The sequence below is a fragment of the Mustela nivalis genome (assembly GCF_964662115.1).
Source record: "Mustela nivalis genome assembly, chromosome: 7".
Lineage (NCBI taxonomy): Eukaryota > Metazoa > Chordata > Mammalia > Carnivora > Mustelidae > Mustela > Mustela nivalis.
Genome location: NC_139026.1, coordinates 20,091,837 through 20,113,362, shown reverse-complemented (window position 1 = coordinate 20,113,362; position 21,526 = coordinate 20,091,837). Strand labels below are relative to the sequence as shown.

Below are 21,526 nucleotides of genomic sequence, written 5' to 3'. Positions count from 1 at the left end.
GAGTATGATTAACATTGAAAATATGTCATGAGGGGCGCCTAGGTGGCTCAGTGGGTTAAGCCGCTGCCTTTGGCTCAGGTCATGATCTCAGAGTCCTGGGATCGAGTCCTGCCTCGGGCTTTCTGCTCAGCAGGGAGCCTGCTTCCTCCTTTCTCTCTGCCTGCCTCTTTGCCTACTCGTGATCTCTCTCTCTGTGTCAAATAAATAAATAAATAAAATCTTAAAAAAAATATGTCATGAATTTTTATATTGCAAATAGTAGACATCAGAATTTTAGCTAAAGGATAGAGGATAACCAATTTAATCCTCACTAATTCATCTATATGGTCCAATCAAATTTAGTAGTCATTGTAACAGGCATTAAAACACGAAATAGGCCTGTAATTTAGGTTTATTGGCCAAGGAAAGAAGGGAGAGAAAGTGAGCCCCTGAACCCAAAAAAGGATATTCTTGTAGCCTTGGTTATTCTGTCTTTGGAATGAATGTGGATGGCAAGGGGAATGATGTCGGACACGCTTAAGCCATGACCTGACTTTCTCCAGGTCCCCATCTCTAGGTTCTTATTCAAAGGGGGAAGTCGCTCATGGTCAAGTTGAAAGGCAGATGTCATGAATAGTCAAATCCACTTCATAGAGATGGTCTCTGCTCAATTTCTGACCCATAAGAAACTCTTGAGCTTTTTTTCAAAAAACCATCATAGTGGCTAATCTCTTCCCATAGTGCAACAATGACTAGAAATCAGTACTCAATTATTATTATTATTATTATTATTATTATTTTAAAGAGAAGTTGTCCGTCTCCTCTTGGCATCTCTACTTTGTCTAAACTTCTGAGAACCATGCTGGTAGCTTGTTGGAATTATTTCTTTTGGCTTTTGCCAGGATGCTAAATCCTGTGTCATGGGCCCCTTGCATCCATTTTTCCTAAGGCTGTATAACAAACAACCTGAATGGCTTTAATTTATTTTTTCTCTCACTGTGCTGGAGGCCAGAAGTCTAAAATCAAGGTGTCAACAAGACCATGCTCTCTGTGAAGCCTCTGAAGTGGGGTTATCTTTGCCTCTTCCTCACTTCTCGTGGTTACGGGCAACCCTAGGCATTCCTTGGCTTGTAGACAAGCACGTCACTCCAGTCTCCAGTCTTTGCCTGCGCTGTCATCTGGCCTTCTGCCCTGAGTTTCTGAGTCTATGTTCCGATTTCCCTCTTTTCACAGGGACACCAGTCATCAGATAAGGACCCATCCCAATCCAATATGACTTCATCTTCACTTGATTATGTCTGCAAAGACCCTATTTCTTTTCTTTTCTTTTTTTTTAAAGATTTATTTGTCAGAGAAAGAGAGAAAGAGAGAGCGAGCGAGCACAGGCAGACAGAGTGGCAGGCAGAGTCAGAGGGAGAAGCAGGCTCCCTGCCCAGCAAGGAGCCCGATGCGGGACTCGATCCCACGATGCTGGGATCATGACCTGAACCGAAGGCAGCTGCTTAACCAACTGAGTCAGGCATCCAAAGACCCTGTTTCTAAGTAAAGTCATATTTACAGATATCAGGGATAAAATACCTTTTTGTTTTGGGGAGTACTCTCCTGATTTTTAAACTCTAGAAATTAATCCAAATTCTGAAAAACCACACACACACACACACACACACACACACACACACACACAATTTAAACCATCAAACAAAACATGTCTATGGGCTAGACTGGCCTTTGAGCTGTTGTCTATAAGCCTGGCTTTTGGAATAAAAAGCCACAGAGACCACGTCTTTTTTTTTTTTTTTTTTTAATTGTCCATCTTACCATTTCCTGATTAGGTAATAAGCTCTGACTCTCTGCTTGAATGAGGGGACAGGAAAGCATGAAATTATTGGGGGGAAATAAAAACAGGTTAACACATCAAAATCAGTGTGACTGTGCCAGGTGCTAGGGATACTTGGTTCCTGACTTTGAACTTATGATGCTATGCTGGAAGAGGGAAATACTAATTTAAAAAATTACAAAAAACAAGTAGTATGAACAGTATTGACTGCGTAGGAGTTGAATTTTATTGAGATCTTTTAGAATTTGATGTCCTGAGAGCTGCATGGATGAGATCCTAAAGCAAATCCCAAACTAGCTCTGGGAGTCAGATTTTAAGTACTTCCTCCCTTTTAAAAAAGTTACCATTTATTGATTATTGATCCAGCGGTAGGAATGCTACTAAGTGCCTTATAAACTTTATTTCCTCTAGTGCTCAAATTAGTCCCTTATCCTTCCAGGAAACCAAGGTGCAGAGAGGTTAAGTCTCTGCCTCAAGGTCACTCAGCTAATAAATACTAGACTCAGCCTTTGACACATGATTGTCTGACTATAGGGCATGTTCCCTCAATCCTTCTTCAATATTCTTTCTCCAAAACCTTTAAAAATGTCTACTTAGTTGAAGCACTTGATTTGTATAAGGTGTTTTCTGGTTCGGTCCTGGGTATACTGGCAGGAACGGGCTTGATACCAAATCTGGCTTGTGTTTTCACTTCACCCACTGCAGCTGGGTGCCTCTTGGGCAAGTTTTTGACATGTTCTGAATCTCCCAAGCTGTGAGAGAGGGATAAATTCTACCTCTCAAGATTGTTCTGAGGATTAAGGGAGATTATGTATATAGATGTATATCTAAATATGTACCTCACACAGTACCAGTGTAGAAGGTAGTCAGTACCCTTCCATCCCCTAATACTCTATTAGTCTCTTGAGCTGCCATCATAAAGTACCAGAAACTGGGTAATTTAGGAGAAGTTTATTTTCTCACAGTTCTGGAAACTCGAAGTCCAGCATCAAGGTGTCAACAGTTTGGTTTTCTCCTCAAGGCCACCTACTCACTGTGTCTTCCCATAAGGATGCTGGTCTTACCGCATTAGGGCCCACCCATATAATCTCATTTAATTACTCTTTAAGGCCTTTTGCCCCAATGCATTCTGAGGTCCTGACTGTTAAGGCTTCGAAGTAAGAATTTAGGGTGGGGATAGTGGTGACACAATTCAGTCCATAATAAATACTCACCATAAGTGAGCAAGTGAATGGATGTTAAAAAGCCATAAAATGATCCATAAGTTCTGTTCATTTTGTGCTGCAAATGTTGACCTTACTGCCTACAAAACCAAATCAAACCGGGCTGTAATTACGGGTGCTTTCGAATTGTAGTAAGTAGTTCTGTTAAGGGTCTGTAGGCTAGTGAGCATATCTTAAGCAATTAGGCTCCTGGTGCTGACGTGTTTACTGGACAATTGTGTTTGTGAACAATGGGCTTGGACTTTATCCTTGAGTGTAAGGGGCCCGCAGTCCACAGACTGCTGCTTTCTGCATTTGGAGAAGCCACAAGACTGATGTTACGTAGGCAAGAATGAAGATCCTCTGATCTTCCAGATCAAGTGCAGGAAAACACCAAAACACCTAATAAACAGCTCTTTTGGATAATTAAAGCCCTCCACTTGTTAAGAACAGAGGCCTCTTTTCTCTGTCTTATGACCTCAACCCTCTTTAGAAAAACAAACCAACAAACAAACTCATTTCTGGGCAGGGGTGGACAGATCTTTACTTCTGTGTGTAAGTGCTTCAAGTCAGGAGTGAAGACTGATGGAATTGATTCACCCACAGAATAGGGATTAATTATGTCCAGGCCGTATGCTGAGCCCTGGGAATAAAGAGGAGTCAGAAATGGCTCCTGTCTTCAAAATGCTTACATCTTCTGGGGAGGCATTCATTCACTCATTCACTTTCTCAAATCCACAGACCCTTACTCAACACCTACTGTGCTGATGAAAGCAAATAACTAACTCAGTGTGATAAATGGTCCTACTGAGGAAAGCGTGAAATACTTAGGACACATCAGGGATGGTGTAGCCCTAACACTGAATCAATGTCTACTCATTTGTGGTGGTAATGTTTTACTCTTTGTTGGTTAGGCTTGTTTAATTTCAACAACAGCTCTGTGAGATAAATATCACCTTCATTTTACAGATGAGGAAATACGAGATTCAGAAAGGCTGACTTCTCTTGCCCAGAGTGGTACAGCTAGTACACAGGAGGCAGAGCTGGCTATCAGACCTGGATTGACTAATAGCCGTGAAGCCTGACTTGTGCCATCATAGAGGGGGAGGGGGTTGAGAACCTTCCTGTCTGAGCTTGTTATACAAGAAATGTTCCACTATTTTACTGTTTTTAAAACCAATCAAATCTGACTCTGAACCAAGCCTGGTGGAAATGAACTTCCGGTTGATGTGGGTGGGCTCTTTCTGCTGCAGCTACGGTGTGCAAGGACCACACAAACAACTCAGGGGGTCCCTCTAGTGGTTGATCCGTGTTTGTGTCTGGTCGCATGGTGGCTTGAAGTCTACTGACTCCTCTATCACATGGGGCAAGGGAAACCGTGACCCAGCACCCAAGCCACCTCTCCACAGCTCCCATATCCTACCTCCAAGTTGAAGGAGTGCTGTTGGAGATGGCTCAAGATCAGGCAGCTATAGGTCCTGCTACTTGGGGAGCCCATATTTCCTTCCATGGAGTTTTATCTTCCCCTTTATCACACTACTCTTTCTTTTCTCTCTGCCCCCCATACCATTGTGTCCTTCTGGAAACTCTCAGTGTATCCCAGATGGCAACATGCACACAGAAGGTGCTTGTGTTGGTCCAGGCCCTCTGAGAAGACAAGGACAGATGCATAAGAGATTTATTGAGGGAAAATGAGGGAAAGAGCTGAGGAGGACTGGGAGAACATTTGGGACTGCGATGCTATCTGTGTAGGAGAAAGGGAAGGAAGATTTTCTGGGAAGAGTCTCAGACTATACCCCAGTACTAGGAAGTTTTGTAATGCCAAGGGGGAGCCCTGGAGCCAGCTGGGCCACTGATGGGCCTTGCCTCTTGCAGGAAAGGACCTGCCCTCTACGCCTGCTGTGCTCAGTGCTCGGTGGGGGAGCAGCCTGAGGGAAGGCAGTCCTCCCAGCAAAACTCTGCTGCATTCAGAGCATAGCAGCTGGGGTTGTCTTTAATTAAACTCCTCAAGGCTCCCTGGTGCCTGAAAATGTTCGTCTGTCTTACTCTTCATCCAAACATCTGCATGATTATAGAGAGAGGCTGAGTTTATGACAATTTTATTAATAGCAATAATAGTAGTATTTACCATTAAGCAATAAAAAGCTCTTTCATGTACCAGGCGCTGCACTAAATAATTTACGTGCGTCCTATCATTTACTCATTAAAACAATCGTATGAATTAGCTATGATCATAGCCCATTTTAGAGATGGGATTTGTTGTGTACTGAACTGTGTTCCCCCCATATTCACATGTTGAAGTCCTAACCCCCAGTGCCTCAGAATATGACTGTATTTGGAGATAGGTTCTTTAAAGAAGTAATTAAAAGACACGGAGAGAGAGACTAGGAAGAGACTGACTCTGAACTACAGAGAACAAATTGATGGTTGCCAAAGGGTAGGAGGGCGGGGGGATGGGTGAAATAGGTGACGGGAATTAAAGAGTACACTTACGATGGATGAGCACTAGGTGATGTACAGAGTTGTTGAATCACTATATTATATACCTGAAACTAATATAACACCATATGTGAACTATAGTGGAATTATAATTTTGTTTTTTTTTAAAGATTTTATTTATTTATTGACAGAGAGAAATCACAAGTAGATGGAGAGGCAGGCAGAGAGAGAGAGAGGGAAGCAGGCTCCCTGCTGAGCAGAGAGCCCGATGTGGGACTCGATCCCAGAACCCTGAGATCATGACCTGAGCCGAAGGCAGCGGCTTAACCCACTGAGCCACCCAGGCGCCCCACTATAGTGGAATTAAAATGAAAAGTTAAATAAAGAAAATAAAGGAATGCTGAGATTTAAACAAAAAAATAAAAGAATATAGAAATTAATCAAATAAACAAATGAAAGATAATTAAATTAAAATGTGGTCTTCAGGGTGGGTCCTAATCCAAATGACTGGTGTTATTATAAAAAGAAGAAATCTGGACACAGAGATATGCAGAGGGAAGGTAATGTGAAGGCAGCCATCTTTTAAAAAATTTTTCTTTATTTAAATTCAATTAATTAACATATAGCATATTATTATTTTCAGAGGTAGAGTTCAGTGGTTCATCTGCCTTATATAACACCCAGAGCTCATTACATCACATGCCCTCCTTAATGGCCATCACCCTGTTACCCCATCGCCCCACTGCCCTCCCCTCCAGCAACCCTCAGTTTATTTCCTATAGTTAAGAGTCTTTCATGGTTTTGGCCATTTACAGGTCAAAGAGAGAGGCCTCAGAAAGAACCCATCCTGCCAACAGCTTGATCTTGGACTCTGGCCTCCTGAACTGTCCAAAAGTAAAGTTCCATTGTTTGAGCCACTCAGTGTGTGGTACTTCATTATGGCAGCCCTGGAAAGCTAATACCAGCATATTGTGGCTTCAGGTGGTCGAGTGCCTTGGCAAAAGTCATAGAGCTAGCACACAGGAAAAATAGCACTCAGCTTCTCGCATTCCAGAGTCCATTCTCTTAAATATTTTCCTCTACTGGGTTGTCCATGGTGGCTGGGGCAAGGGCAAGAATGCAGATGACAAGGTGATGGGAAGCTCACAGAGATAGAACACAGCCTGGTGAGCCAGGAAACACACGTGAGAGGGAATCGGCAGACCTGATAACCAGGAGAAAGCCTTCCTACCTTGCCTACATCCTCTTCTGGCTCTGTGGTCTTGGCCAATCCACTCTTGCTTTCTGGACTACTGTTATATTTGTGCCAAATGGAAGTATTAAGTTTCCTAAATCTCACTGAGCTGTTTTAACCATCATGAGGTCATTATATGAAATGGGGAGAAAGAACTGAATTTGCTTTATACCAATATTAGTGTAGTTGTTGCATATTATCCCTGTTTTAGCTAAGACTACTGGTACCATTGTAATGGGGTGTCAACATTAGAGCAACAGTTTTCCATGGGATACAAATTATATATGTTCTGATGCCAGAAATTCATGGAGATCACCAGGACCACTCATTATAAATAGTCCTGTGATTCAAATGATTCTTGAACATCAATTTAATGACAATACATGGCATCAATGCTCAGTCTAACAGAATGAACTCATTAAATGACTGTGGGAATTAATGTAATAAAAGTAGCTGATATACATTGAGTTTTCATGTGTGTTAGGTTCTGTTCTAAGTGGTCTAAATATAATAATCCACTTATGATAATCCTGGGAAGAACCCCATGAAGAAGAAACTACTTTATGATTCCTAGGTTCAGATGAAGAAACAGAAGCCCAAAGAGGTTAACTAGACCAAAGTCACACAGCTAAGTAAGTGGAAGAGTAAATATTCTAACTAAGTCACACTGGCTCCTAGTTTGGGTATAGAGTGGAGAAGAAATCAAGCATTCAGGATGACTTCAAGGTTTTTACCTGAGCAGCCAGAGGAACAAAATGATCATTACCGGGGATGGGAAAGATCTTAGAAATTATTTTTTTAAGGGAAACTCAGTTTGGATATGTTAAATTTGAGATGCTGATTGTGTGTCCAAGGAGATGTCAAATAAGTCTCTTTATGAAAATTGGGATCTGTATTTAAAGCCCACAGATGGAATAAGATCACTTCCAGAGTGTAGATAGAAAAGAAAAGAGATCTGTGAGCTGAGTCTTGGGCATCCTGGTGTTTACAGATCAGGGAAGTAGGGAATTGGTTTAAAAGACAAAACAGAAAGAGTGGTCAGAGAATTAAGAGGAAGAGCACATGAGTGTTGTTTCTTGAGAGAAAATAAAGGAAGAAACGGTGATCAATTGTGTTAAGTGCTGATAGGCTGATTACTTGAGGACCTAAGATGACCATTGGGTTGAGCAAAAGGCTCAACGGAAGGCATTGATGACCTTCAGAAGAGCAATTTTGGTGGACAGGCTGGGGGATACCTGGTTGGAATAGGTCCAAGAAAGAATGGGTGGTGGGGAATTGAAGAAAGAGTCTTCCAGTTTTTCTAAAAAAAGAAGATGAAAATGGGCGTAGCTGGAGGAGAATGATGTGGTAGAAATAAGAGCATATTTGTAGCTAATAGGAATGATCTAGCAGAGAGGCAAAAATAATTGATGAATTATGGGAGTGGGAATTTCTGGAATAATATCCTTGAGTAGGTGAGAGGAGGTGAAATCTGGTGCCCAGGGAGAGAGGTTGGTTGGACAATTACCAAAGAAAATGTAGACATCAGCATAAATGCAGATGGGTAGCTAGGTACGTTGAGAAGTTGCTGAAGTTCTCTTCTGGTTATTTCAGCGTGCTCATCCATTTATTAAAGCTCACACTCGGAGCTCAGTTAAAATTGAAAGCTCCTTCCCTGGCTTTATCATTGCTCTCACTTTGAATTCAACAAAACCTGAATAATCCAGTAATTATGGCTCCTTGACTTTCTTCCTCACCAGCTAAGACCTGAAGGAAAGCAGAGAACATGTCACATACTTTATTGCTCCCCAACCCTTGGCATAGTGCCCGACAGACAACATGCACTCAAGAAATATTTGATGAATTGAATTGAATCTAGTATATTTATTTCTCTATACAAATACTTTAAATCTGATTTTGCTTGAGTCTTAAAAACTACCAAGATCATATTCTCTGTGGATTGGTGGGCAGATTATTTGTATCTCAATCCATTCTGCTAATCATTGTATTAGCTATTTATTATTGAATTCAATATTCATGAATACTTAAAAGCTTTGCTCATTTTTATAAAAGTTTGGACCTTAGTTGGGCCATAGCAACATCCTCAGAAGGGTTACAATATGTGAGAAGATGCAAATAGTTTTTTGATCATTGACAGTGTTCAGTTTGCCCAATTCCCTTTTATTTTTTAAAGAAAAGGGTGAATTCACTGTCTTGACATACCATAATCTGAACCTGTAGAAGTCAGTGAAAAATCCTAGAAAGAACCACCTAGAAAGAAAGGATGTACAACCCACTGGCTATGTGCTGTGGTAGAAAATGTGCCTCCCTACCTCTACCTAACATTTTATTAAGATTTAGATAAAGAGGAAGAAAAGAATCTGCCATTGGATTGATTTTCTACTTGCTATCTTTTTAGCAAGCTTTAGGTGACACTAAAATCAAGAAGCGTAATAGTTAGCTAGGTCATAAAATGTGAACGAAGTCTGTCAATCCTTTTCCAGCAGGAAATTCAGTGAAGTGTATTGTCGAGGACACAGACTTGGACTTGGATTTGCATCCCACCTCATACAAGACCTAGTTTCCTGACCTGTATAATAGCAAGATAACACCAACAATGTCATGGAGTAGTTGTGAGCTTTAAATGACCTAATGCCTATAAAAGTGCAACACTATCCCCAGAAGATCAGTAATGCTGATCACTATTATTTATTTTCATGACAATAACAACTTTCAAAAAGGCAGGCTGCAACTTACTTTGGGTTTCCCTTTTTCTTCTTTGGTAGACCTTTTCTTTTTGCGTAGTATACTTCCTTTTTTTCTCTAATTCTGGCTTTTCTTTGACCATTTTTCTTCCACTATAGAAAAATTGATGGGACCAATGAGGAAGAAGATAACACTGAGTTGAATGAAGAAGGAAGGCCAGTGCAGACTTCCAGGCAGACGCCCCCGCTCTGCAACTGCCACTGCTGTGGCCTCCCCAAGCGTTACATCATTGCCATCATGAGCGGGCTGGGATTCTGCATTTCCTTTGGGATTCGGTGCAATCTAGGAGTAGCCATTGTGGAAATGGTCAACAACAGCACTGTCTATGTCGATGGAAAACCAGAAGTTCAGGTCAGTGTCTGTGTTTGGTGGGGGCTGTGCAAATACTTGGCTATAGGAAAGAAAGCACTGCCCCTCTTGCATTGATGTGACAAAAAGGTAGAATGGCTACCATGTGCCAGGCACTGTGCAAGGTGGAGGAGAGAGAATGATGAGCAGCATGGGCTGGGCCCTTGTCACCATAGAGATGTCCAAGTAAGTCAGCATGATTCACAGTGGTAGTGCTGGGTTGGAGGTGTTCAGAATGCTTGGGGTCACATCGGAGGATGCTGGGCCAGACTTGGATATCATGGAAGAATTCCCACAGAAAGTGATGGCTGGTTCTGAAAGATAAGGAGGAACTGACAGACAAAAGGTGTTTCCTTGAGGTGGGAAGAAGAGCGCTTGAAGAGAAAGGAACATCTTGTGATAAAGACTATAGGAGAGAAGGGGAGGGAGGTAGAGAGGAAAGAGAGGGAGAGAGAGAGAAAATGATGTTGTTTAGGAACTGAGATAGGAGTTCAACTTTTCTGAGCCATGGACCCGTTTGGCAATCTGCTGTAGACTGATGAATCCTTTGCAAAATAATGTTTTAAATTCTTTTTTTTAAAAAAGATTTTATTAATTTTTTGACAGAAAGAGATCACAAGTAGGCAGAGAGGCAGGCAGAGAGAGAGAGAGAGGAGGAAGCAGGCTCCCTGCTGAGCAGAGATCCCGATGTGGGACTCGATCCCAGGACCCTGAGATCATGACCTGAGCCAAAGGCAGCGGCTTAACCCACTGAGCCACCCAGGCGCCCCTGTTTTAAATTCTTTAAATAAAATGCATGGGATTATAAATGAAACTGATTATATTGAAATATATATATCAAATTATTGAAAAGTAAGGTTAATGATATAGAAACATATGGGTTTCCTTACGAACCCATCAGATGACAAAATTTAACAATGGGTCTAAAATTACTGTACTTTTGGTGTGCCTGGGTGGCTCAGTCAGTTACGTATCTGCCTTCGGCTCAGGTCAAGATCCCAGGGTCCTGGGATCTAGTCCTACGTCACAGTCCTTGCACAGCGGGGAGCCTGCTTTTCCGTTTGCCTGCCGCTTCCCCCTGCTTGTCCTTTCTGCCCCCCCAACAAATAAATAAATAAAGTCTTTTTAAAAAATAAAATAAAATTACAGTAAGTTTGAAGTTTGCAGTATAAACCATAGTTTAAGATAGTGGTGACAACTGTCATATGAACAGATTTATAATTTCCACTAGCAATGGAGTCACAGGTACTGATACTACTATTGTGGTTTTTTGCCTACATTCATAATCACAGGAAATGCTAAATTTCAGCTACCAGTTAGAGAAAATAAAAATGCCGAATTTTCCCACCAAAGTTCACAGGTCCGTGACCTTCTGTCTTTGGATTAAAGGCTGAGAACCCCTGTAGGAGAGTAGAGCATGGCAAGCATCGGGGGACACCAGGGTAAATAGAGGTTAGGCCAGGTAACGACTGGTAAGCCATGTAGGGAGTCATAGGTGGGCTTTGTGCAGGGCCCACTGTATCCAGCCAGGGGTCTCCCAATGGACTGGGATTGGAGTGAGTAGAAGCAGGAAGCCCAGTTCAAAGGCATTTGTAGTCACAAGCAAGCATGCTCTGATGTGACTTAAGAGCATTGAGGAGGGTGCACGATGTGATGAGTACTGGGTGTTAAATGCAACTAACGAATCATTGAACATTACATCCAAAACCAATGACATACTATATGTCGGCTAATTGAACTTATATTAGAAAAAAGCATTGTTTTTTTATGAATCACTGGAAAGATGAAATCTGGCTTGTTTCTTATATAGTAGACCTAGAGAAGTATTGAGGCTATGGGGAAAAAAAAAAAAATCCAAATGTATGCCCAGTGCATACATGTCTCATTGTATTGAACACACGCCCGGGAATGACTTGTGTGAAGGTATACCAGTTCGCAGAGAGGCACCGAGGTCTCTGGTCCCTGTGTGTATGTGGAGAAACACTGACGTCAGAGTTTCCTCACTGCTGTTTTGTCACTGTCTATAGGCTGTGCCAGGAAGAAGGTGTCATACGAAATGGGAGCTTTTATTGTACTGTGTCCTGTGTGAGAGTCTCCAAGAGGGGGCTGTGGTGTGCATTATTTCCCGGACTTTATTGTCGAACACCCTCTTTCATGCCACAGCTATTAGCATTACCTGGAACAGTTCCTGCTAAGGGCTGGTGTGGGGAAGTTTGATTCTTATCCACTAAAAAGAAGTCGTTAGTTGGCCCTGCAGGCTTTTTTTTTTTTTTTTTTTTCTTTTCTTTTAGCTAAGAGATTTTTCTGCCAGATGAGAAGAGAACAATGGAGAGTCTGCGAGCCTCTTTCTGATGCCGCAGCTGAATTTGTTCTCAAAGGATATGCTAGTTGTTTATTTTTTTGGTTTGGAGGGAGGGCAGGAGAGGTATGATGGGGCAAGCCATGCATTTTTTAAATAAAGAGTGATGTATATTAGTGAGATTTCAGATGTGTATCACATGCATTCTCACAGCCTTTTGTGAGCAGGGCCAGCTAATTAAAACTTGTCTGCCGAGGCCCAGATCAAAATGAGATGCTGGTTTGTGTTTGTTTGTTGCCTGGAAAGATAGGCCTAGGTCCACAGAGTCTGCTTGGAGGCATATGGAAAAGACATTTTTGATAAATCTAAGGAACAATGCTAGTGTGTGCTCTCTGGTTTTGTAGTTTTCCCTTTGGAGTCTTAGAGAAACCGATGGAGAACTAAAGTATGCTTTGCATAATTTCTTCTGGTCTCAAAAATAGGAGTTTGGGAGCATTTCGGAAGCTCTAGGACAACTCCAATTTATAGCTGGTCATTTCTCTCTTACTCATATAGAACAAAGCTTACATGTCAGCTGAATATGTTCACCCTAATGACAAAGATTTTACTGGTATTTTTGTTTATCTGTTTTTTCATTTTATGGGAGTGAGGAACTACATATTTTTCACTGAGATATTTTGAAGTCCTCATTTTCAAAAGAGGAGAGAAGTAAGCAGTATGAGTATGTACGTCTTGAAAATATTTAGGTTATACTGTACTAGTGGTATACAGGGTAATTTTAGCTGATGTGTGAATACTCACTTTTAGTTTAATAATTATGAATTTTAAAACACATGAATCACTTAGAATAGCATCTGACATATGGCAAGCAGTAAGTGACTGATGTTTGAGAAACTTTGTGATTATCTCTTTTAACTTCAGGAAAAGTCCAAACTCCTTCCCATGAATCATGAGTCCTGTAGAGTTAAGAGCATGGGCTTTTGAATTGGCCAGACCTGGTTTCGCACTTGACTTCTTTTGTTTATTAACTCTGGGACCTTGAACAAGTTGTCCTTATGTCCTGGTCAGAGATTGCTGGTTGCAAGGAATAGAAATGCAGTGAAAGCAGGTCAAGTTAAAAAGGGAATTATGCGGGACACCTGGGTGGCTCAGTCGGTCCAGCCACTGCCTTGGGCTCAGGTCATGATCCCAGGGTCCTAGGATCAAGTCACACATCAGGTTCCTACCTTGACAGGGAGCCTGCTTCTTTCTCTGCCTCTGCCTGCCGCTCTGCCTGCTGTGTGCTCACACACACTCTTCTCTCTCTCTCTCTGACAAATAAATAAATAAATAAATAAAATCTAAAAAAAAGAAAGAAATTATTCAAAAAAAAAAAAAAAAAAAGGAATTATGCTAGGGCTGTATGGGATCTCATGAGAGTGAAGGGCAGAAAGCAGGTCTGATGTGTGTATTTGTGCAGTCCGTGCCCTGAACAGTGGGGAGCTCAGCCTGTGGTGGGACTGAAATCCTGGTTGTATTCCATGAGGGGCAGAAAATAAATCTTTACCTAATTCTTTCCAGGGCATAAACAGAGGCTCTGCCAGGAAGGGCAGAGTGGAGCTGGCCCTCCTGGGAATGAGGAAATCCTTAGCTAAGGTCTCCAGCTTGCTTGTTCCATACAGTGCCTCATCTGCTTCTCTCTGAGTATGCTTCACTGTCCTAGGTCTCTCCATGGACTCTTTTCTTTCCTTTTCCATCACTTCTCACGTTCGTCCTCCATAGTGAAGTGTCTTGCTCAGGAACGGACTTACTTGGCCTTGAAACTAAAACTAAACTCAAAGTTCCAGTTCAGGTGTTCAGCCTTGTCTAAGTACAATTTCTGGGTTCAGATTGGAGAGAGAGACACATACATGTGGCCATTATGATTCTAATGGGGCTCAAGTGATGATGAAAGTCAGTTCTCAGCAGGCCCAAGTGCTGTTTGACATGTATGATCTCCTTCAGAGAATACCTGGAAACACGGTCCCTCAGAGAGGAAAGTGTGAGCAGGAGACATTTTGATTGGTAATTAGTCTTTGGAAGAAGTGAATCCCTCTGCCTTGGATCTTTGGCTCCCTGGGTCATTCTGTGACTCAAGGCAAAGATGTCTAATCTCTCTTTCTTAGTAAGAAATTCAAGTTCTACAAACAGTGCAAAGAATGTAGTTTTTTGGGTCAAGCCGATAAGAGATCATGATCTTGGCTCTCCTTGTAACTAGTTGTATGACTTTGGGCCAGTCAGTTAGTCTCTCCAAGCCTTATTTTCCTCATCTACAAAAGGAGAGCCAAGGTGTTGTAAGAATTAAGGGAGGGAATACATGAACAGTGCCTTAATAAAATTATGTCTCTCTTTTGCTCCAAGCTTCTAATGGTTTCCATCTTTCTTTGATTAAAAGCCAAGATCCTTTTGGTGATTTCAAGGGTCTCTCATCATTTGAACCTCTCTTACTTTAACTCTTATTCTTGTGTCTTGCGCTCGTTACCTCCCAGGTATCCTGACATCTTGCTGTTCCTCTAACCTCAGGGCCTTTGCATTTGCTATTTTTCTGCCTTGAAAGTTGTCTCAGATAATTATTTGCTCTCTTCTTTCCTTTAGAGCTTTACTCAAAAATCACCTCCTCAATGAAGCCTTCCCTCTCTATCTAAAATTGCGCTCTACCTCACTCCTCTCCAGCACTTCCTGTCCCCCTCCCTGATTTATTTTTTCTCCTCATCCCTGATTATCATCTAACACAGGCTGTACTTGTTTATTTGTTTACTAGCTACTGTCCCTACTGGCATCTTTGTGAAGATAGCAATTACTCTTGTTCTGTTCACTGTTGTATCCCCAGGGCCTAGTATAATGTGTGGCACATAGTAGCAGAAAGTAAAAATTTGGTGAGCTGATTTGAATAATGATTGTTAGTTTCATTTTACTCTCTCTCATTTTCTTTTTCTTTTTCTTTTTTTTTTTTTTTGAGTAATATCTACCTAACATGGGACTTGAACTCATGTCCCTGAGATCAAGGGTCACATGCTCTACCAACTGAGCCAGCCAGGCACCCCAGTTTCATCTTACTTTTTTTTTTCTTTTTAAGATTTTATTTATTTACTTGACACACACACACACAGAGAGAGAGAGAGAGAGAGCACAGGCAGGGGAAGCCGGAGAGGGAGAAGCAAGTTCCCCGCTGAGCAGCGAGCCTGATGCAGGGCTCTATTCCAGAACACTCTGATCGCACCCTGAGCCAGAGGCAGATGCTCAGCCAAATGAGCCAGCCAGGAACCCCAGTTTCATTTTACACTTAAACTTCAATTTCCTAATTGGTAAAATGGGAAATACGGTATAGAGGACAGGCCAGTGTTACATGGACTGTGATCTCCTGGAACATGAAAGCAATTCTTGTTTGAGTTAGGATTTGCACTGTCTAGCACCTGACCTGGCACACAGGAGGCACTAGGTGAATGTGGAATAAGTGAGCAAATAAATACATAACAGCTTGTGATGGGAAAATAAACTGACAGAAGTTGATAAGGCGTAATATGTTGATAATTAAGAACCTTTCCTCCATAACAGGAACACCTTCCATTTTGATATGATTGCTTTTTTTTTTTTTTAATTTTTAAAAAATTTATTTATTTTCAGCATAACAGTATCATTATTTTTTTCACTACACCCAGTGCTCCATGAAATCCATGCCCTCTATAATACCTATCACCTGGTACCCCGACCTCCCACCCCCCCGCCACTTCATACTCCTCAGATTGTTTTTCAGAGTCCATAGTCTCGGTTGTTTTTTAAAAAAGATTTTATTTTTAATGGACTATGTCATATCGACTTATTTTTAATGGACTATGTTAATATAGTCCAGTACCATACAGGTTTTTCCATGTGAGTAGTAGGGGCTTGCCTCTAGATTGCAAGATGTCTTTAATGCCCTTGAAATTCTGTAGTAGATATTTGAGCAATAAGTATTCAAGACAGACCAAGCCACCTCAAGGAGCAGTTGAATTCTCTGGTTCTAAAGGTGTTCAAGCAGAATCTCTACACCCAATGTAGGGCTCGAGCTTACAACCCTGAGATCAAGAGGAGCATGTTCTTGGGAGCGAGCCAGCCAGGTGCCCCCAATCCTTTACAAAGCCATTCATGTATTTCTTCATTTGGCAAATATTTACTTGCACCTTCTATGTTCCAGAAATTTATTTTAGGTACTCAGGTTATAAAGCCAAAGGGACATGTCTGTTCCCTTAGAGTTGCTAGCCACCAGTGTAAGAAATGGACATGTAATAGCTAGTTCGAGAAGAGCACCCAGCAGGGGCCAGGGCTGTAAGGACAGAGGTCTGTGGGATAAGTGCAGGAAAAGGTGACCACTTCAAAAGGGAGTTGGGGAGCTTCCTCAGAGGAAGGAACATTTGCGAGGAGTCTGAAAAAAAAAGAGTTAACTTTCGGAAGAAAGAGAGGAAAGGGGGCCTAGCCCTGGAGAATCACATTTTCAATGGCTTAAGGGTTGTGTCATTATTAAGTGTGTGTGTGTGTGTGTGTGTGTGTGTATATGGCCTCTGTCCTCATACACACACACACACACACAGACAGACAGACAGACACACACACACACACACACACACACACACATATATATTTATATATGTATTTAAGTTTGAACATAATCTCTCCTTGCTCTCACTAGAAGACAAGCTCAATGACAGCAGGGACTTTGTTTTAAGATATTGTTTATTTATTTGACCGAGAGAGAGAGAGGGAGAAGCAGGATTCCCATTGAGCAGAGAGCCCGATGTAGGGCTTAATCCCAGGACCCTGAGACCGTGACCGGGGCTGAAGGCAGAGGCTTAACCCACTGAGCCACCCAGGTGCCCCCACAAATATTTGTTGAATAAAGGAAGGAAAGAAGGACCTGGTGGGGTTGTTATGTAGGATCATTGGTGAAAAATGGTTGTCAAGTGTTTTCTTACAAACACAACCGTATCTGATTTCTCATTTCAGACAGCACAATTTAACTGGGATCCAGAGACAGTGGGCCTTATCCATGGATCTTTCTTCTGGGGTTATATTGTGACACAAATTCCAGGTGGTTTCATTTCAAATAAGTTTGCTGCTAACAGGTAAGGCAAACTGAAATAACACGAATGAGGTACACACCATAACATGATTTTGTGTTTTTATAAAATCTGCTTAGTTTGCTCTCGATTTAGAGATGCAGAAGGAAAGACAGGAGCCATTCCAATAGATGTGATTCACAGATATTGATGTGATTCCGTTCTTAAGCGTCTCTTGTTATTTACTTTTTTGTCTAACTTATCTTGCAACTCTTTTAGTGATTATGTAGTAAAAAGAGAAGTTGACTCTGAATCAGAAGAAATGTTCCTGGACACTAAATAACTCAACTTGGTAGCCTCTAGAGTCACTTTTTTTTTTTGCTTTTCTGGGTCTTTTTGCTCATCTGTGAAATAAAGTATGGTTTAGATTGTGTTTGAGTTTCCTTTGACAAGTGACATTCTGTGATCCTATGTACTATATTAAAATAGTTCAGTACCATATAGATTTTGTCATGTGAGTAGTAGGGGCTTTGCCTCTAGGTTTCAAGATGTCTTTAATGACCTTGAAATTCTATCGTAGGTGTTTGAGCAATTAAAACTACCCAAGACAGAATGAGCTGCCTCAAGGAGCAGTAGAGTTCTCTGTCACTACAGACATTCAAGCCAAAGAAGATGGCCTTTTGGAGGATACATAGGGTGTATATGTAGCTGCACAGGGGTCTGCTAAATGTCTCAAGTTTCCTTCCAATTGTATGTCGTGTGTCACAGTACATGTATGGATTTCATGAACCATACATTTTATAAAGCAGTTTCTCAAACTCTAAAAGATAACTCATTAGATGGTAATGAAGTCAACATGTGATTTACCATTGAGCATTTTCCAAAAAAGGACAGAAAAATAGAAAAGAGGAAACCCAAATAGAATAAAATAGAATAGAAAATATCTTAATTCATTGCGCCCTTAAGTATTGGTTCTTGAAATTTGTTTTGGTTACATTTGTGAGTATGGTTATGTTTTGAGTTGCAATATAAAATATATTTTGTTTTATGGGTTAAGGTAAAAAAGAAAGTCAAGGGGCGCCTGGGTGGCTCAGTGGGTTAAAGCCTCTGCCTTCGGCTCAGGTCATGATCCCGGGGTCCTGGATTGAGCCCTGCATCGGGCTCTCTGCTCAGCAGGGAGCCTGCTTCTTCCTCTCTTTCTGCCTGCCTCTCTGCCTACTTGTTATCTCTGTCTGTGAAATAAATAAATAAAATCTTTAAAAAAAAAAAGTCAATACCATAAGATCTAAATATGTACAAGCAGGACTTTGTTTACTTACATTCTGGCCTAATTTGCATCCTTCATTATCACTTATCTTTTGTATTCTTTTCAAAAAGTGATAAAATACTGGCTCATATGATCTCAGGGATTACTGCTTATACTTCTGCCATAAAAGGAAATCACGCATATTTCTAACATATTAAAAGGAGTGAAGCATCATTAATGTGTGAGAAAAGAAGAAAAGGCTGCCTCTTCTCTTTTCCCAGGACCCTCTGGTCCAGGCAGGGAGAAGGCATGGGGAACTGGGCAGCAGGCTGCGGGCTCAGACAGGTACACAGCCCGTTTTGTGCGTGGCTTGTCCCAGGACATAGGCTGCTTTCCGATAGTATGGCCTTTTGGTAAAGTGACAGCATAATTGCGAGGCAGGAGACACAATCCAAATGTGTCAATGTCATGTGGTAATAGAACGAGTCTGTTGGGTAGAAGTAAGCAGAATGGTGCATCTCCAGCAAGCTCACCTCATGTTGGTCAATCTCTAGCTTCAGTACTTCATTTGGGAAGGATATTCCCATATTGCCAACAACCTGCCTATAATGGGTCCAGGGATGAGCTCAGGATTCATAGCTGCCCAACAGTCTAGCTTGGGATACACCAGATCCTAACACAATATCTATTTCTCTTTTTATTAATTTCCATGGTGACTTTCCATGAATGGCGAGGCTCATTCCTGATGTCTGACTGAAGCGCCATATCCACAAGTGTGCCTGCCCCCTAACACAGTGTTTTGGTCCCTCAGGGTCTTTGGAGCCGCCATCTTCTTAACATCAACCTTGAACATGTTCATCCCTTCGGCGGCCAGAGTGCATTACGGCTGTGTCATGTGTGTCAGAATCTTGCAAGGTCTAGTGGAGGTAGGAGATTGTTTCCTTAATGGTTTTTGCTACTGCTAGATAAAGTATGGTCCTTTAGATAATTCAGCTTCTAAAGAAAAACTGTTTTACTGAGTTTTCTGGTCTTCCACCTTGTCCTGCTATTTCCACTCTTCAGTTTTAACTACTGTCACGAATGCTTTAATTAGAATGCCTGTGTGATTACAAATGTATACACAATAAAGGACCATTTCATAGAGTGCAGAATTTCACATGAGGAGGCAGAAATGATCTTAGAGGCAATCTAATCCAACCCCTGTCATTTAATGAATGATGAAACTGAAGTCAAAATATGATAGTTCACATAGCAGTGGCCCTTTACACTAAAACAATTTAAATGGATTTATTAATAAATCTGTAAATTTCCAGGATGTAGTGTTACACAGAGATTTAACTCAGGGACCTGTTGAATCATTATATTGTACACCTAACCTATTATAACACTGTATATTAACTACACTGGAATTAAAAAAATTAATAAGAAAATAAAAATGTGAGTCTAGGAAAAAAAAATGTAAAAACCAGTACTTCCTCAAGAGTAGTACAAAAACAGATGGTGAGCTAAATCAGGCCATAGTTTCCTGAGCCCTGATATAGAGCAGAGTTTCCCAAGCTCAGTCATTCACCTCTAACCTCCTTCACTTCTGTCATAGCCATGTACAATTTGTACTATTATTTACCTACAGTTTTTCCCTAGATCAATTCATTAAAACACACACACACACACACACACACACACACAAGAATCTTATCACAAGCAACAATATCTTTGAAATCATTGGTTTCATGCATCAGTTATATTGTTTCTTTTTTTTTAATTTTTTATTTTTTATAAACATATATTTTTATCCCCAGGGGTACAGGTCTGTGAATCACCAGGTTTACACACTTCACAGCACTCACCAAAGCACATACCCTCCCCAATGTCCATAATCCCACCCCCTTCTCCCAAACCCCCTCCCCCCAGCAACCCTCAGTTTGTTTTGTGAGATTAAGAGTCACTTATGGTTTGTCTCCCTCCCATTCCCATCCTGTTTCATTTATTCTTCTCCTACCCACTTAAGCCCCCATGTTGCATCACCACTTCGTCATATCAGTTACATTGTTTCTTAAAGCCTATTAGAATATATATGCACCAGTAATGGAAAAAAAAATGTCATTTGTTGTAGCAACTCAAATCCAACTCTAGTTCCACTAGAGGGACATATACCAGACTTTGAAAAATAACTGATGGGTGGAAAGAACTTGCTATTAACAGCCATGAAGACTAGAATGTAGTCAGTTCATGGCTCTTGGCCTCAGGTTCTGTATCTTGAGGGGATGGACCAGCTGGTTGCAGAAATCTCTTTCTACACCAATATTCTATAATAATATGAACTATAGAGATTCCTTTCCCATTCCCCACCATCCTTACATTGGAACTGATATTCAAATTGAAGCATCTGTGCTGTGAGTTAAAATAGCTGACATAAGCTACTTGGTATTCATGATTTAGGTTTTATCTTGTAGCCTCTCTTAAAGAAGCAGGGTCCATGTTTCAAACACAAGCAGAAACTGGAGTCAAATCAATAATCTATGTTCAACTGTTTTGCCAGGGTGTGACCTACCCAGCATGCCATGGGATGTGGAGTAAGTGGGCACCACCTTTGGAGAGAAGCCGACTGGCCACAACCTCTTTTTGTGGTAAGTGTATTAGAATCTTAAGTTTTACTCAGGAAGGCTTTGTCTTTAAGTGAAGACCCTACTATGTAGGATTTATTTTTTTTTTGCATAACAGAAGTCCAAAGGTGAGTGATTGCTGGTGCTGGTTTCACTGCACAGTCATCCGTCAGGGCCTGACCATGCTCTGATTTTCTGTTCCGCTGTCCTTGAAGTGATAGCTCTTTACTCTCCCACTTGTTCCTCTGGTTCACAAGAGGGTTGTTACAGCTCCAGGCATCAAGCCCACATTCCAGGCAGGAGGAAGTGGAAATGGTTGTCCTAGCCACGTCTGTTCCTTTTATCAGCAAAGCATATGCTTTCCAGAAGCCCCTTATGAGGCTTCCACATATTTCCTTGGCCCTAATTGTGTCAGATTCTTTAGCAACTGCAGAAGCAGCTAAGAAACCAAGTGCTGTCCTTGCCAGCACCATTAGTAGAGAAAGGTCAGAAAGAAGGGGTTGGAAGTGGTTGTTGAATTAGCCAACCAATGATATTTGCTGA

General features: G+C 41.3%; 1 protein-coding gene across 3 annotated transcripts in view; it reads left to right on the top strand.

The window, feature by feature from the left end:
* SLC17A8 (solute carrier family 17 member 8) overlaps positions 1 to 21,526 on the top strand; it is a 46,951-nt gene that overhangs the window by 6,125 nt on the left and 19,300 nt on the right. For 2 of the 3 annotated variants that reach the window (XM_082739218.1, XM_082739216.1), the window contains exons 2-5: positions 9,535 to 9,787; positions 17,082 to 17,200; positions 19,192 to 19,306; positions 20,920 to 21,007. In XM_082739218.1, coding sequence (XP_082595344.1) covers positions 9,535 to 9,787; positions 17,082 to 17,200; positions 19,192 to 19,306; positions 20,920 to 21,007 — 575 coding nt within the window. Of the gene's footprint in view, positions 1 to 9,534; positions 9,792 to 17,081; positions 17,201 to 19,191; positions 19,307 to 20,919; positions 21,008 to 21,526 lie in introns of all 3 variants that reach the window. The other variant, XM_082739217.1, reaches the window with a different exon arrangement.